The following is a 15,766-nucleotide window of genomic DNA, read 5'->3' as shown; positions in this document are numbered from 1 at the left end:
CTACTGACTGACTGATGGATAATGTGACTGCAGAAATGGATAAAAGCCCCCCCATCCAAACAATGACTATCATCAGTGCAGGTATCATCTACAATACTATCTTATTTATTTTATAGTACAGTACATTGATTATTGCTTTCATTTTATGGGTCAGTGGTCTTGTTAGTAAAATTCATGTTAAACTGCTGTTTTAGGGGTTCTTTTTAAAAGTCTGGAATGTATTAATCTGTTTTGCATCACTTTCCATGGGAAAGCGCGCCTTGGTTTTTGAATGCCTTGGTTTTGGAACGGACGTCCGGATCGGATTAAGTTTGAGAACCAAGGTACTGTAGCTATTAAGTTGTATGCACAACATGGAGATTGTTGAGTGAACCTCTTTAGAACACCCATCCGCCCTCTCTCCATACCTTAATCTCATTCCTATTCTATTCCTATCCTATTCCTGGATCAGGCCAAAGGGGCCTCATCTGGTCTATAGTCCTGGTCTGAAAGTGGCCAGCGAGATGCTCCAGTGGGGAACCCTCAAGCAGGATTCGAGCACCAGAGCACTCCCCACTCATGCTTTACATTTTGTATTCTATGAATACTAGTCATTGACGATAAGAAAGAGTTGAATAGTTTTGTATTGTACTCCTGTGCTCCACTCCATATTGCTGATTTATTATGCTCCTATATTTTGCATTTTTATATTTTGTTGTTCGGTGGAGTTGGGGTTTTTTAGTGGAGGTTGTGAAGCTGCTTTGTGGAGGAAGTTCCTCAAAAAGCAGCGGAACCCATTTAAAAAACAACAACACGGAGTTAAGGGAAACCCTGAGCTTCTTTCAAATGATTGAAGCGTGAACTAGCTCATTCTTTCACAGCGCAGTTCAAGTGGTCCTGTTCAATGTTCACTGTCTCGCAGACTGCTTCCCACCCGCTAGGCCTCGGCCTGCTGACACTGGTGCCCCTTATTATCCCTCTCTGACCCTTTTTCCCAGCACCAGTTCAAGCTTCCCTTTTCGCTGGGCTTCTGAGGTCCCTTTTTTTAAGGGCTTCTCACCTCCCTTTTGTTACCTGAACAATAAGTAACCCAGGTAGTTAGTTATAAACTCAAAGGGAACAAGAGCCTGGTTGATAATTTATAGCAGCATCACAAATTTAAATGGAAAGTAAATATCAAGTTGTTAGCATTAAAAGAAAACCCAATCCCGGAGAACTGGGAAAGCAACATTCATGGGGGGGGGGGGAAATGCCTCGCTGTTCCAGTCGTAATGAGCCTTTTGCTTAAATGTTATTTTCCTTCTTTTATTTTGGTTTAACTTGCCCGCTTTCCAACATCTGTCTTCTTGCTATTCATTTTCTATGCTGCCTCTCCACCCCATTATTCTCCACCAATTCCTTGAGCAATGTTGAGCTGGGTTTCTGAGACCCATTCTTGGTACAAGAAAGAGGACCTTTGATCCCTCTGAAAACTAATTTGGGATTCCTGCTTCGGACCAAGCCCTGGACTCAAGATCACCACCGCTCACACCATCCCTGGTCTTTGAACCCTGAAGCCTGCATCTTTGTTGATTTCATTGAATAAATTGGACTTGGAAAGGACAGAGGAGGAAGAAAGGTAAGAACTGTTCCTCCTGGTAACATTTCCCCCCTCTCTGTTGAATTTGGCCTTTAGGCTGGCCAGTGTACTGTGTGACACAACAAATATGATGTTGCAATTTGAGCCCAGAGCCCCAACAGCCGTTGCCATTCGCAGCAAAACAGAATCTAAATTTTTAAAAACCCACATGCATTCTCCTCCACCACATCAGAAAATACAATCCACGTTTCTACTCCTGCCTTCCCAAATTGATTAACTTAATAGTGCAATTTTAAATTCTCCCCCACTCTTCTCTCTCTCTCTCTCTCTCTCTCTCTCTCTCTCTCTCTCTCACACACACACACACACACACACACAATTTTCAGTTTGCTCTTCAAGGAAATATTCACATTTCCCTCTTGGAAAACCCCCAATCCTAACACATTTTTAAAAGTGATGTTAAACACCCCATTTTAATTCTCCGCTTCTATAATTTGAACAAAGTAATGGCATTGAGAAGCAACAGAAAATGATTGTTCTCTATAGCACAGAGATTTTCAAGCTTTTAGGATTCTGTTCAGCGCTAGTCTACTGGCAATTACCGGCGCAGAGCATAGAGTTGTCTGAGGCTGCACATTGTAGGGTAAGATTGGTAATGGTGAACAAAAGTTGCTTCCAAGAAAGTTTTTCTGCCATTACTGATCCTCTCCCAAGAGGAGGGGAGGTAGCCAACAGGGTGCCTTACAGATGTTTTTTGAGCCCAGCTCCCATCAGCCCCAGACACATCTGTCGGGCATCACATTGGTTTGGAATCCTTGATCAGCTTTTAATATTTCTGCAGAAGGACACTCTTTGGGGGGAAAACCCACTGCTGGAGCAGATTTACAGCACTTAAGAGGGCTATATCGGTTCCCCACTGATGTTTAAATTACATTCTTAGCTCCACTTGTCAGAATACTCGACTCTTACCAATGGAAATGCTGCTCTCATTCCTTTTTGTGCTGTATTAGTACAATAACTATCGTGGCGGATAGGGCCTATGGATGGCTACTATAGCTGTGCTCTGCCTCCACAGTTACAGGCAGCAAAGTTTTTGATTACCAGTTGCTAGAAACCACAGGAGGAGAGAGGGATCTTGTGTTCGAATCCTACTTGCAGGTTTCCCTATGGTGCATCTGGCTGGCCACTGTGAGAAGAGGATGCTGGACTAGGTGGCCATTGGCCTGATCCAGCAAGCTTTTCTGATATTGCTAGGATTGTTCCAAACACATCCTGGGCCTCTTTGTGAATGCAATGGCAACAACTTGTTCAGGCGAAGGGTTGTGTCTCAGGGGTAAAGCAACTGTATTGCATCCAAAGGTCCCAGGTTTAATCCCCGACAGCATCTCCAGGCTAGGTTGGGAATGTCACCTGCCCGAAACCCCAGAGAGCAGCTGCCAGTTTGTGTCAACAACACTGAGCTTGATGGACTGATAAGTCCTGACTCATTATAAGGCAGCTGGTTCCTACGTGAGGCTGTGCCTGATTCCAGTTATTCTTCTGTCCCTTTCCTTTATGGGGGGAAAAACCCCACCCTCTCCGCAGGGTGGGGGAAGGCCTGGTAAGCAGAATTAACTCAGCTGTAAAACCTGCCTAGGTACTTTTGGTGTTATCAGGACATTTGCTACAGCCAAAGTCCAAACTGCTTCAGTGGATTGAGCAAACTAATCATCTGGCATGGCTGAGCATGTGTTTGCTCTCTTCCTGAGCTGTGGGAAGCACGAGGTAGTTAGCTATAAAACGTGAAATTTCTATGAAGCAACCCAGAGGTCGGCCTGCTAATGTTACAGACCCAAGTTTGGGATAGAACTGGATTGTGAACGTAAAACATCAGATTTGCTGTGCATGGCCTGATTGATCAGGCCTGAGACACAGTACAAAGTGAGGCAGCCACCTCAAGTGGTAGGTTTTGAATGCTATCATAAGCAGAACCTTGGAAAGACCTCTGGGACATTGCTATGTTCTTGCCTTATCCCTGTTAACTTTATGCGCTTTGCACAGCAGAATTCCCTGTTGGCTTGAACTTAATGATTAATTTATTTATACTCTGCCTTTTACTCTGGCAGGGACTAGAGGCAGCTTACAGATAAAAATAATAACAACTAAAAACATAGGAAAAAACCATTAAAATTAAACGTTGTTAGAATTAAAACTATATATAAAAATCTATTTAAAACACACAGATAATTACAATAAAAACAGTGTGGTGCCAGCTGTTTTGTTAAAAGCAGTCAGTTACTAAAAGCCAGTTGGAACAACAAACTCTTTATAGGGTATAGGGACCCCTGACCATTAGGTCCAGTTGTGGCCAACTCTGGGGTTGCAGCGCTCATCTCGCTTTATTGGCCGAGGGAGCCGGCGTACAACTTCTGGGTCATGTGGCCAGCATGACTAAGCCGCAGAGCAGCGCATGGAAACGCCGTTTACCTGTGAGTAAAAGAACAAAACGGGGGCAGCCACTCTAACCTATTAAAAATAGTCAGTTCCTAAAATCCAGTTGGGACAAAAAAATTCTTCACCTGCCACTAGAAGGGCAACGATGAGGCAGCCACTCTCAGCTATTACCACCCAAAGTCCCATTTTGGATGCATCCTCCAAAAGCTGTTGTATACATCTTAAATATAGTTAAGAACATAGGAAGAGCCGGCTGGATCAGAAGAGTGTCTCATCTCGTCCTGCATCCTGTTCTCACAGTGGCCAAGCAGATGTCCCTAGGGGGAAGCCCACAAGCGGGTTCTGAGCACTACACCACTCTCTCCTAAAATAGGAGCTCAAGGCAGAGTTCATAGCCCGGTCCCTCACCACTTCATCTTCACAAGTACCCTCTGAGATAGGTCAGGCTGAAGGTTGGTGACAGGCCCAAGGTCACCAAGTGAGCTTTGTCGCTGAGTGAGGATTTGAACACAGGTCTACTCTGCCTCTCTAACTCAGTTTCCCCAAATCTTCCCACAGCACATAGTTAAACTATAGAACTCACTCCCACAGAAGGCAGTGATGTCCATCAAGTTGGAAGACACCAAGAGAGGAATAGACAAATTCACAGAGGAGAGGGCTGTTGATGGCTACTAGCTCTGCTTTCACACTCAGAGGCAGTAATGTTTCTGAATACCAGTTGCTGGAAATGGCAGAAGGTGGTTGTGCTCTTGTGCTTGAGTTCTGCTTTGAGGGTTTCCCTTAGGAGCACTTGGTTGACTACTGTGATGGCAGGATGCTGGACTAGAAGGGGTATTTGCTTGGTCCAACAGGGTCATCTTATGTTCTTAACCTGGTTCCTTCCAGATGTTTTGTTTTTATAACTGCCATCAGCTCCAGCATAATACAACCATGTAGATATGTTACCCCCCAAAACAGCTGGGTGGCACCAAATTCGTGGATGCTGCTCTCACCAATACACCACACTCCCTCATTAAAACACACCAAGCAGATAAAGGTAGAACTAAGCTGGTTGTCTAAACCTGGTGGAGTGGTCTGGTGGAGTGGCTACAAGTGTGAACTGGTTCATCTCTGGTTCATATTTCACATCAGTGGGCAGAGGGTCCGTCCAGACTGGTATGTGTGTGTGTCTGTGTTCTGCAACACGGCATTGATGCAATAACAGTGCACCAGTGATGGATTTATACTGGACCATCCACACTAAACCATTCTAGTTTATGGGTTGTTCTACTCTGCCTCCCTTGTGTTGCTGCTTTATTGCTTTCTAGAGGGGCACTTTAGCACTATAGTGCAACACCCTTCCTCCCCTGCCCAGAACATTTGTGGTATAAAAGGTTACAGGATATTACCAGGACATTACTGGAGATCCACTGAATGGAAAGGAATCAGCATGCCCACCCTAAAACCTGTGCAGGCAGAAATAGTATTCAAAGCAGGATCGGTATAATTGGGTATAACATGCCCAATACCATCATAAAAATAATAATGAACCCAACATTAAAAGGACATATGGAGGCCCCTTAGAGAAGCCACTCCCTTAGCCTTGATCCTTTGCCTATGAGAATAGTAATGCTACTGACCTACCTAGTAGGAGTGTCTCCACCCCCATCAATAAGCTGAGATCTGAGGTCTACTTCTGAGGGTCTTCTGGCGGTTCCTTTACTGCAAAAAGTGAAGTTACAAGGAACCAGGCAGAGGGCCTTCTCGTTGGTAGTGCCCTCCCTGTGGAATGCCCTCCCATCAGATGTCAGATTAAGAACTACACAACTTTTAGAAGACACCTGAAGGCAGCCCTGTATTGGGAAGTTTTTAACATTTGATGTTTTGTTATGTTTTTATATTCTGCTGGAGATAATGCATGTGAATAGTAGTAGTACTGACCTACCTAATAGGTTGCTGGAAGGATTACTGAGATAATACCTGTGAAGTGCTTTGAATGCTCAAATATGCCATATGAAATGTTGTGTCCTCATAGTTGCAATCCATTTTTCATGAATTAGTTGAATTGCCTTTACTACAGCCCACTAAGCATCGGACGCATTTTAAACTTGCCATCACTTGAGAGCCCAGTGTGAACGCTCCTTTCCAAATCCTAATAGCACGATCCTCCCCCTCTTTCACCTTTTCACGGATGTCCATCACAAAAGAGGAGAGGAGAACAGGTGTTCTCCTGACTCCTTTGGCTTCCTCTGAGAGGAGACACCTGACAAATCATCAAAAGTTAATGATCAAAAAGCTTATCTGAGCCTTTTCGTTTATAAATTTATAAGACAAAAGAGAAATAATAAAGCCACTGGATAATTAGTAACCAGCTCAGTCCTGAGGCTTTGGAAATCAAACTGACCCTAGATCTCGACACAGACTCTGGGAGAGGTGGAGGGGAAAGGTGGGGCGATGCAAGGGGTCATTTGGGAGTCGGGGAGTTTTAAAGATCAACCCCCAAAAGGGGAAATGAGCAAAGAAAGATGATTTGAGGGGGTGGATGCGGTTAAAAATAGGAGAAAGAAAGAAAATACAAGACAAGAAGGAACAATGGTGGAAGAAAAGGACTTTTGGAGTCTTGAGGCCTTTCTCCTTCCACTCACAGGTAAGAAGAGCCTCTTGCTTTGCTTGTGACACTGGGCTCAGAAGCAAAAGCAGTACAGCTAATTAATGTGACTCCATTGGGATCTGCATCACAGGGGTGGCTATTGCAAGGTCTTTGCTTAGTTTTTGTCAATCTTTTTGTCCAACGTAGAGCTCAAACCTACATCCCTGAGATTAAGAGTTCCATGCTCTACCGAATGAGCTATCCCACAGATTCCCCACTGACCTGCCTTCCATTTGCTCCCCAAATCAGAGCTGTGGTCTTCACAAGCTCTCCCTATCAGTAACAGAAGGGGCTGTTTTTGCATTCATATTTTCCCCCGAGGAGCCCTTCCGAAGGAGCTCATGTAAATCCCCTCCCTGCGTACAGAGATTCTCCCCCAGCCCCTAATAAATATTATTAGATTTGACAACAGTCTGGAATTTTAAAAGAACATTTTTACTCCCCCCACCTCCAAATGGAGCTCATTTATAAGTAGGTTGTGGATATATTATGGTTAGCAAGAGTGGGAAAGAAAGTAAGGGAGATAGGAAAGAATGGTCACAACCTTCCTGCTAGGAACATTGGCATGAATTCCTAGGGAATCCTGTCTTTGTCCAAGGCTGGCAGCGCATACTTTGAACGTGCCTGTTTTGTCAGTAACAACAAGATGGCTTATCTGAGTTATTCGAGACTGAGGGCAAGAGTGTTGTGTGTTTGGGGAACATGTCTCATGATGGCAACTCTATGGCGCTTCATTTCACATCTTTGAACACTTCTGCTGTAGGAACAATTATGCTCAGGTTTAGAAAAACGATTCTGGGTTCTTCTACCTCCCATGCAACATCTGAAATGGCGGACAGGATAAAAAAAAAAGAGATGTTTGCTGAGTGAGTTCCAAAGTTATTCCTCACCTAAAGAAGTACCTCCTTACCTGAATTGGACTTTGGGGCACTCTGTTGGCATGGGCCTGAAATTTTAGGTTTTAACTATACCTTTTATTTAAAATCATCTCAGACAGGGAAGCTGGGTTCTTGTCCAGTAGTTGTGCTACAACATGAATCTCTATGCCTTTATATCGGCTGCTAGCACTAAGGAAAGGGTTAGGGTGATTTGAGAAGGTAGAGGATAAAAGGGGACAGACAGACACAGAGAGAGAGAGAGAGATTAGGCAGGAGATGCCCTTACTGTAAGAGTCTTTCCACCACGGCTTTCTGGTGTGCAGCCTCTTCTGGGCTTAGGTTTTCCAGCTCCTTCATTATTGGCGGAGTGAAGTCTTCTCCATCGTCAGAGGTCTCCTCTTCGGACATCCTGGACTCCCCCATCCCATTGGCAAGAGCCGTGAGTTCTGTGCAGGGTTCTCTTTTCTCGACTTGGATGGTGCTGGCAGTCCGCTGCTGGCTGTCGCCATGCTGCGGGTAGGGGTCCGATTCCATCAGGGCTTTGATCAATGTCTCCTTGCTCAGCCCAGATTCCAGGAGAGCCCCCAGCAGCTCCACCTGAAGATGAGTGAGTTTGGAAACCATGGTCTTTTAGTTCTGGCCGCTTCTCCTAAGGCCCGAGCTTTTTCCGACGTGCTCGACGCAGATCCCCGTGTTTGCTACACCATGTTTCTGAAGTCACCCGTCAGAGCGGAATAGAAATGGCAGAAGGTTCGGCCTTTGCAAACCCCCCCCCCCAACAAAAAAATTCCCCAAGAGGAAAAAAAAAGCAGCTTCAGACCCCCCACAACTGTCCTGAGTCAGTGCTGATAAAGGGACCCTCGCCTATCTGTTTACATTGGAGCAATGCAAATTCTCCAAGGTTCATATTTATCTGTGTGCTTAGGCAAGTTACTGAACTTTGGACTTCGGCATTGCAACAGCAGTTCACAAAGTGCCCAGGAAGGGAGGGAGAGAGAGAGGAAAAATAAGAGGGGGAAGAAGAGTGGAGGAAAAGGAGACACCACTTGAAGAAAAAGAAGGGACCAGGTGGTGGTGGAGACGAGCAGGATCTGGGCATGGGAAGAAGTTTTATGGCATCTCCTAGAAAGGTATATAATAGAACGATACCAAGCTCAGTGGCAGAACATCTGCTCAGAAGCAGAAGCAGTCCCTGGCATCTCTAAGCAGAGTTGGGAAATAATCTTGCCTGAAACCCCGGAGAGCTGTTGCCAGTCAGTGTAGACAGTACTGGGTGAGATGGCCCAATGGTCTGACTCTGTATAAGGTAGCTTCCTATGTACCTTTGGGATGCGGCTGGAAAGTATAGAAAGGGCTGGCCCAGCACATTCTGGGGCGTAGATGGTCCTGTCCTCCTCAAATGGTTCTCTCCCTCAGCTCCTAACTCATTGGGTCCATCAGGAGGTGGTCTTCTGGAAGAAGCCCCGTTGCAATGAAAATAAGCTGCAGAAGGGCATGGCCACGCTGTTTATGATGGATTTGACTTGAGAATGACAACCTATCTGTCCCACGTTCTGCTGCCACCAGGGATGAATGGATCTGTCAGTCTGGGTTTCCCTCACTTGTTCATATTTCCAAGTGTAAATTCAGTTCTTCATATTTCCATATCAGTTTGTGTTGTTTTTTTGAAAGTCCTCATGAAAATTCATCAGAATTTTGGTGCAAATTTCTCCTAATTTGCACGTTTTTTATTCTTCTTGTTGCTGTTTATATACAGCCTTTCCCCCAGACTCCTACTCAAGTGATTTACACAAATTAAAACAACACAGATGAAATACAAAAAGCTAAAAAGATGATAGTTTAAAAGTAATTGGACTAATAAATTAAAACAATATACAAATTTCTATGCAATTTTCCATAATATGTTATATGTCCCTGTGTTATTTTCTCCTAATGTATGCATGTTTATGCACACTTTATCCCAGTCAATACAATTTTCTTTTTCACATTCGCTGGCTAGAGAACTGCACTGCAAAATTTGTAAAAGCACACATTTTGAAGGATGGTTCTGCATTTCAGTCTGTGTATTGTTTCAGAAAGTGCAAATTCAGTAGGTCTGTCTTTATAGGAAAACCAAAATGACTGCCAATGAAAAACAAACCTGAGTAATCCAATTCCCAGGGCAGTTCTGCAATTACACATTTCCACCCATGTTTAAAAAAATAAGATAAAAGACAAGTATATGTTGCAGCTACACTGAGGAGATGTGATAGCCCTATATTCAAATATCTAAAGGGTTTTCACATGGAGAATGGAACAAGCTTGTTTTCTCCTACTTCAGATGCTAGGATCCAAACCAATGGATTCAAAGTTACAACAAAGGAGATTCAAACTTAACATCAGGATGAATTTTCTGACAGTAAGTGCTATTTGACAATGGAACAGACTCCCACGAGAGGTAGTAAAACTCTTCTTCGCTGGAGGTTTTCAAACAGAAGTTGGATGGCCATCTGTCATGTATGATCTAGTTGAGATTCCAGTGTTGTAAGGGGGGACTAGATGACCCTCAAAATCCCTTCCAACTCTACAATTATTATTATTATTTTATTCTATTATCAGGCAGGCACCTTCACAGTACTCTCTGGCACCTGCTTACAACATTTTGGTTTAGACAAGTCTATCCAGATGTTTAGAAAGTTGATTAGAGTTTTAATCTAATTTTAGTCTATTATTTTAACTTTTGAAAAGTGTTAAATTACTGTATTGTTGCTAATTATTCTTATTGATAATCTTAGGTAAAGGTAAAGGGACCCCTGACCATTAGGTCCAGTTGTGACCGACTCTGGGGTTGCGGCGCTCATCTCGCTTTATGGGCTGAGGGAGCTGGAGTACAGCTTCCGGGTCATGTGGCCAGCATGACTAAGCCACTTCTGGCGAACCAGAGCAGCGCATGGAAACTCCATTTACCTTCCTGCCGGAGCGGTACCTATTTATCTACTTGCACTTTGACGTGCTTTCGAACTGCTAGGTTGGCAGGAGCAGGGACCGAGCAACGGGAGCTCACCGTGTCGTGGGGATTTGAACTGCCGACCTTCTGATCGGCAAATCCTAGGCTCTGTGGTTTAACCACAGCACCACCCACGTCCCTCGATTGATAATCTTACCATAATCTTATTGTTTATTTATTATAATTATTATAGTAACACTTTGAACTTAGCCTAGTAACACTTCCACCCCTCTTTTGCAAAAGAGCCCAGGTTGGGAAATAAAGCAGGAAAACAGAGCTTTTAAAAAACATGTAGGAACATCTGAAAACATTTCAAAGCAATTCAGTATCCTCACAGTAAATAATTTAATGGCTGCCAACAGTGCTATTTTTCTAGAAAAGGAGGTGCTACTGCCAGAACTCACCATGAATGCCACCCTTGTTCTCTTAGAATGACAATGGTGCCCACCTGAGAGGTGCTGGAACTCCGTTCCGGCTGAAAAAAAAAGCCCTAGTTGCCAGTAGTAGTATCTGTCAGCCTTCAAAGGCCTGGGTGAACATGATTAAAAAAATAAAAATCTTCCTGAATGTTGTTAAGGAGGGAGACAGATGCACCTCTCCTACTGGGAAGGTGTTCCACAAACAGGGAGCCACCACTGAGAAGACCCTGTAGTTTATCAGCACCAACTGGACAGTTCCATGTTGTGGCACCACCAGCAGGGCCTCTCCTGCTGCTCATAAGGCCCAAGATGGTTGATATTGAAGGAGGTGGCCTGCCCTTGGATACCCTAGTTTTCAACCTTTTTGAGTCCACGGCTCCCTTGACCAACCACAGTGGTACATTGGGTTACATACGCTGTTCTTCAGGATGAGAACAGAAATTGTGCTCTGGCGGCGCAGCAGCAGCAGGAGGCCTCATTAGCTAAAGTGGTGCTTCAGGTTAAGAACAGTTTCAGGTTAAGAACGGACCTCTGGAACGAATTAAGTACCTAACCCGAGGTACCACTGTACATTCTCTCTGTGGCACCCCTGTGGGGCTCAGGAGCCCAGTTATGTCACCCTTCGCCTGCAGAGTTGGCAGCCTCTCCCCCTTTTCCGAATACCCTCCCTTGTGGAGTGTTCCCTCTTCCTCCTCTCCCCTTTCCTTGGAAGTCCTCTGGGCAGCTGCTGCCCCTGGTTTATTAGCTGTGCCCCCAGCCACAAAGAGGTGCTTTCTCCCACTGCCCCACAGGGGCCTGGGACTTGTCTGTCCATTCCCAGCAGCAAGGGCTGGTGGACTGGCTGGGATCCCTCACCTGCTTGCTTGCTTACTCCAAGGCCACCTGAGCTCTTGGCAACCAGCACTCCCTGGCCAGCCCTAAAGGCACCATTTGCCTGGGGAACTTGTAGCCTGGGCTGTTGCACAAACAGCCGCATAAACCTTTGGGAGGCAGAGACACAAGAGGACATCAGAGGAGGGAGGGAAAGAAGGAAAGAGGGACTGAGGCCAGTGTTGCCCGTGGCTCCCCTGACCATCATTCAAGGCACTGGTTGAAAACCTTTGCCCTGGTGCTTTAATAGACAATCTGTGTATTACATACTCCTATTCGGCAGCTCAGGTACACAAAATGAAAGAGATCTTGACAGATCTCATCCTGCCCCTTTACTTCCTGGCCTGTGATTATCCCATTATAGAACCAAGCCAGGCGTCTCCCTTGATGACTGGGCTGGTAGCTCCACCCAAAGTTTCTACGCCCACCTGTCCTCAGCAGCTGACAGGTAACTTATACAACCTGGCCCCGGAACCAGCTTTCGACAGGGAAACCTGTCATGTCCAGGGCTTGGCTTATGGTTTAAAAGGTTTTTGGTCAATTGGTCCTCAAGGCAATCTATATTGATAGCCATCTGTCAGGGATTCTTTAGTTATGATTCCTGCAGGGAGCTGGACCAAAATACCTTTTGAGTCTCCTCTAACTCTAACATTCTATGATGGTGACTTACAACAGATCAGTCTTCACCAACCTGATGCATGCCCGCACCCATGTTTTTGGACTACATCTCCCATCATCTTACCTTTCCATCCCTTACCTTTCCTGCCCCCACCTGGCCACAGTGATCCATGCGACGGTCACCTCCAGGCTTGACTACTGTAATTCACCCTACGTGAGGCTGCCCTTGAAGCTGTCCTAGAAACTCCAGCGGGTGCAGAATGCTGCAGCGAGGCTCCTCACGGGGTCTCTGCCATGGGAGCATATTCACCCAGTGCTTTTCCAGCTGCACTGGCTCCCGGTGGAGTACAGGGTCAGATTTAAGGTGCTGGTTTTGACCTTTAAAGCCCTTCACGGCCTAGGACCCTCGTATCTACGGGGCCACCTCTCCCAGTATGCCCCATGGAGAGCCTCAAGGTCCATAAATAGCAACACCCTAGTGGTCCCGGGCCCTAAGGAAGTTAGATTGGCTTCAACCAGAGCCAGGGCCTTTTCAACACTGGCTCCGGCCTGGTGGAACGCTCTGCCTCATGAGACCAGGGCCCTGCAGGATCTGATTTCTTTCCGCAGGGCCTGTAAGACAGAGTTGTTCCGCCTGGCCTTTGCCTTGGAGCCAATTTGATTCCCTCCCCCTCTTTCTTTTTTCTTTTCCTTTCTCCTCCTGCGATGAGGCTACATTTTAATATTTTAATGTTTCAATATTTTAATGTTGTATTTTAATTTTGTTTTTAAGTTGTATTCATTCAACTTGTTTTTATTATTGCTTGTTAGCCGCCCTGAGCCTGGCCTCGGCTGGGGAGGGCGGGGTATAAATAATAATAATAATTATTATTATTATTATCAGCCCCATCAGCATGGCTGTGCTTCCATTAACCCCAGCATCGCACGGCTGTGCTGGCAGGGCCTGATGGGAGCTGCAGTGCAAAAATTGCTTTAAATGTACGAGGTGTATGCAGCCAAGAAAACACATGCAACTGCTTCAGTGTAGGTGCTGAGTTGGGGCTAGAGAAGTTTAGAAGCAGTGAGCAAATCTGAGAAACACAGGGGTTTCTGTCCTCAACTGCCAGCTTTCTGATTCTCTTTTATCCAGGACGGAAAGGCAAGAAGACTGAAGAAAAATGTGGATAGGATGTGCACCTTGTTGGTATCGGAAAGAAGAGTGCCACTTAGTGGCCAAACTGACCTGTTGCACTACTTTAAAACAGCCTGTTTGATGCATCGGATGCAGGAGTGAGGAACTTTTTCAAGCGCAGGGCCACATTCCCTTCTGAGCAACCTTACGAGGGCCACATGCCAAAAGTGGGCAAGGCCAGAGGCAGAATAAAAAGTGGGTGGAACAATGAGTGCAAACTTTATCTTTGTGCAGTAGGCTTGTTTCTACACACCTCACTCTCTTCTCCACCTCTTGCTGTTCTGGCTTCTGGGATAGCTGCGCAGCCTGTATTCACTCCATAAGACGCACACACATTCCCCCTTTTGGGAGGGAAAAAGTGAGTCTTATAGAGCAAAAAATACGGTATATATCACCATGTCTGAAAGAAGGATGGAGCTACATAGAGGCATTGGCTGGCTTCACAGTTTTTCCCATATTGTGTTTTTTTGCATAGCGCGCATGCACACACAGTTTCACAATACAGTTTATTGCCAGGTCATAAACTATGAAACCATGATATGATATGGTATCATGATATGGACTTGAAACCGGCTTTCGGAGATCTATCACCCAGTCCTAACACATCATGATTTGCCAGGTCAAAAACTATTGCCAGGTCAAAAACTATGAAACCAATATCATGAAGTGGACTTCAAAACTGTTTTGGAGGATATATCGCCCAGCCCTACTGTGGATATAATTGGATCTCACCTATTGCCTCTAATGCCACTTCGAGAGACTTGGTGTTTTTTTTACTGGATAGTGAGGTACATTTTAAATAAATAAATAAATAAATAAATAAATAAATAAATGTATATTAAAATTGTGTATATCTGTCTTATATTTTTTACATTTTACTGCGCCTTGAAAGCACATGCTAAGGAAATTTCTCTCCCCCCCCCCCCGAGTATTCTGGGCACTGTAGTTTTCCCTTCACAGACTTACAGTTCTAATAAGCCTTAAAAAAACTAATATGCCTATAATAATTGGGGGAGGGGATGCCTTTTGAATGTGAGAAGAGGACCCTGGACCAGGTGGGCCTTCTGTCTGATCTAGCAGGCTCTTCTTATATTTTTAGGAAGCGACAGGACATGCCCAGTTCGAAACAAAGACTTATGTATGCAGTTAAACTTTCAAAGGCCCAGAGTCCAGACCATGGGTAGGCAAACTAAGGCCTGGGGGCTGGATCCGGCCCAATTGCCTTCTAAATCCGGCCTGCGGACAGTCTGGGAATCAGCATGTTTTTACATGAGTAGAATGTGTCCTTTTATTAAAAATACATCTCTGGATTATTTGTGGGGTATAGGAATTCGTTCATTCCCCCCCCCCCAAAATATATAGTCAGGCCCCAGACAAGGCCTGAGGGACAGTGGCCCCCTGCTGAAAAAGTTTGCTGACACCAGACAGCATTGAAAGCAGACAGGTCTTTTATCACCTCAATGCCATCATGAGCACAAGTCATTGTGACCCACAATAAAATGGACTTTGGAGGAGGGGCTCAAAGGCTGCTACTCAAGTGTTAGATTCAGTTCCCTGTTAAAAAAGGAAGCTTTCTTGTGTACTGACCTTTTCATTCTCTAGGAGAGGAATCATTTCAAACCAAAGCAGCCTCAAACAAACCCAAGTGCCCTTAACTATCAAAGCACTAAAATTGGTTCCCACTGATGAACCAACCTGTAGCTGGTGCTCCAAGGCAAGCTTGCAGCCTAGCAGAGCTGTCTCCTCCAGAACTACTCTCAAAGAAGCCCTGCTTACGACAGCAGTAAAACAAGTGTAAAATGAGCAGCAGACATGTGCAAAATTGTGAAACTTGGGCTCCAGCCTGTTTCACTTCATGTTCCTCTCCCCCACCTCCCATTGTCCTTCAATGTGGGAAACATTCATTTGCCATAGGCCAGACGACGACGAGCCCAGTTTCCATCCCGTCCCAGTGGGAAAAAAAGACTGCTGAGGAGGAGCAGACGAGGCTTAACAGTGTTTAAAGTAGATGAAGCAATTCCACTCATTATCATTATGGTAATAATAGTAATTATGCCATTAACCTTTCTAGCAACTTTCCCAAGAGAGCCAGCGAGTGCTGTAATGCAGACACATCATGGTGATGCTGTGGTCATACAGGCTGCAATCTTCAAACCACTTACTCTGAAGTAGTCTTATTAAAGTCCCTTGGGCACTTCTCAAGG

General features: G+C 45.1%; 1 protein-coding gene across 6 annotated transcripts in view; it reads right to left on the bottom strand.

Annotated features, from left to right (window-relative positions):
* The window catches only part of HNF1A (HNF1 homeobox A), a 41,945-nt gene that overhangs the window by 12,160 nt on the left and 14,019 nt on the right, over positions 1–15,766 (bottom strand). Inside the window, exon 1 of one of the 6 annotated variants that reach the window (XM_081891276.1) lies at positions 7,785–8,248. The exons of 3 other annotated variants lie outside the window; for them this stretch is intronic. In XM_081891276.1, the coding sequence (XP_081747402.1) occupies positions 7,785–8,122 (338 nt within the window). In that variant the 5' untranslated portion in view covers positions 8,123–8,248. Of the gene's footprint in view, positions 1–794; positions 1,597–2,527; positions 3,861–7,784; positions 8,249–15,766 lie in introns of those variants that run through there. 2 more of the 6 variants (XM_081891280.1, XM_081891281.1) reach the window with 2 other exon arrangements.

This window comes from Podarcis melisellensis (genome assembly GCF_964234715.1).
Source record: "Podarcis melisellensis genome assembly, chromosome: 16".
In the NCBI taxonomy this organism is placed as follows: Eukaryota; Metazoa; Chordata; class Lepidosauria; order Squamata; family Lacertidae; genus Podarcis; species Podarcis melisellensis.
This window is presented reverse-complemented; position numbering and strand designations above follow the sequence as displayed.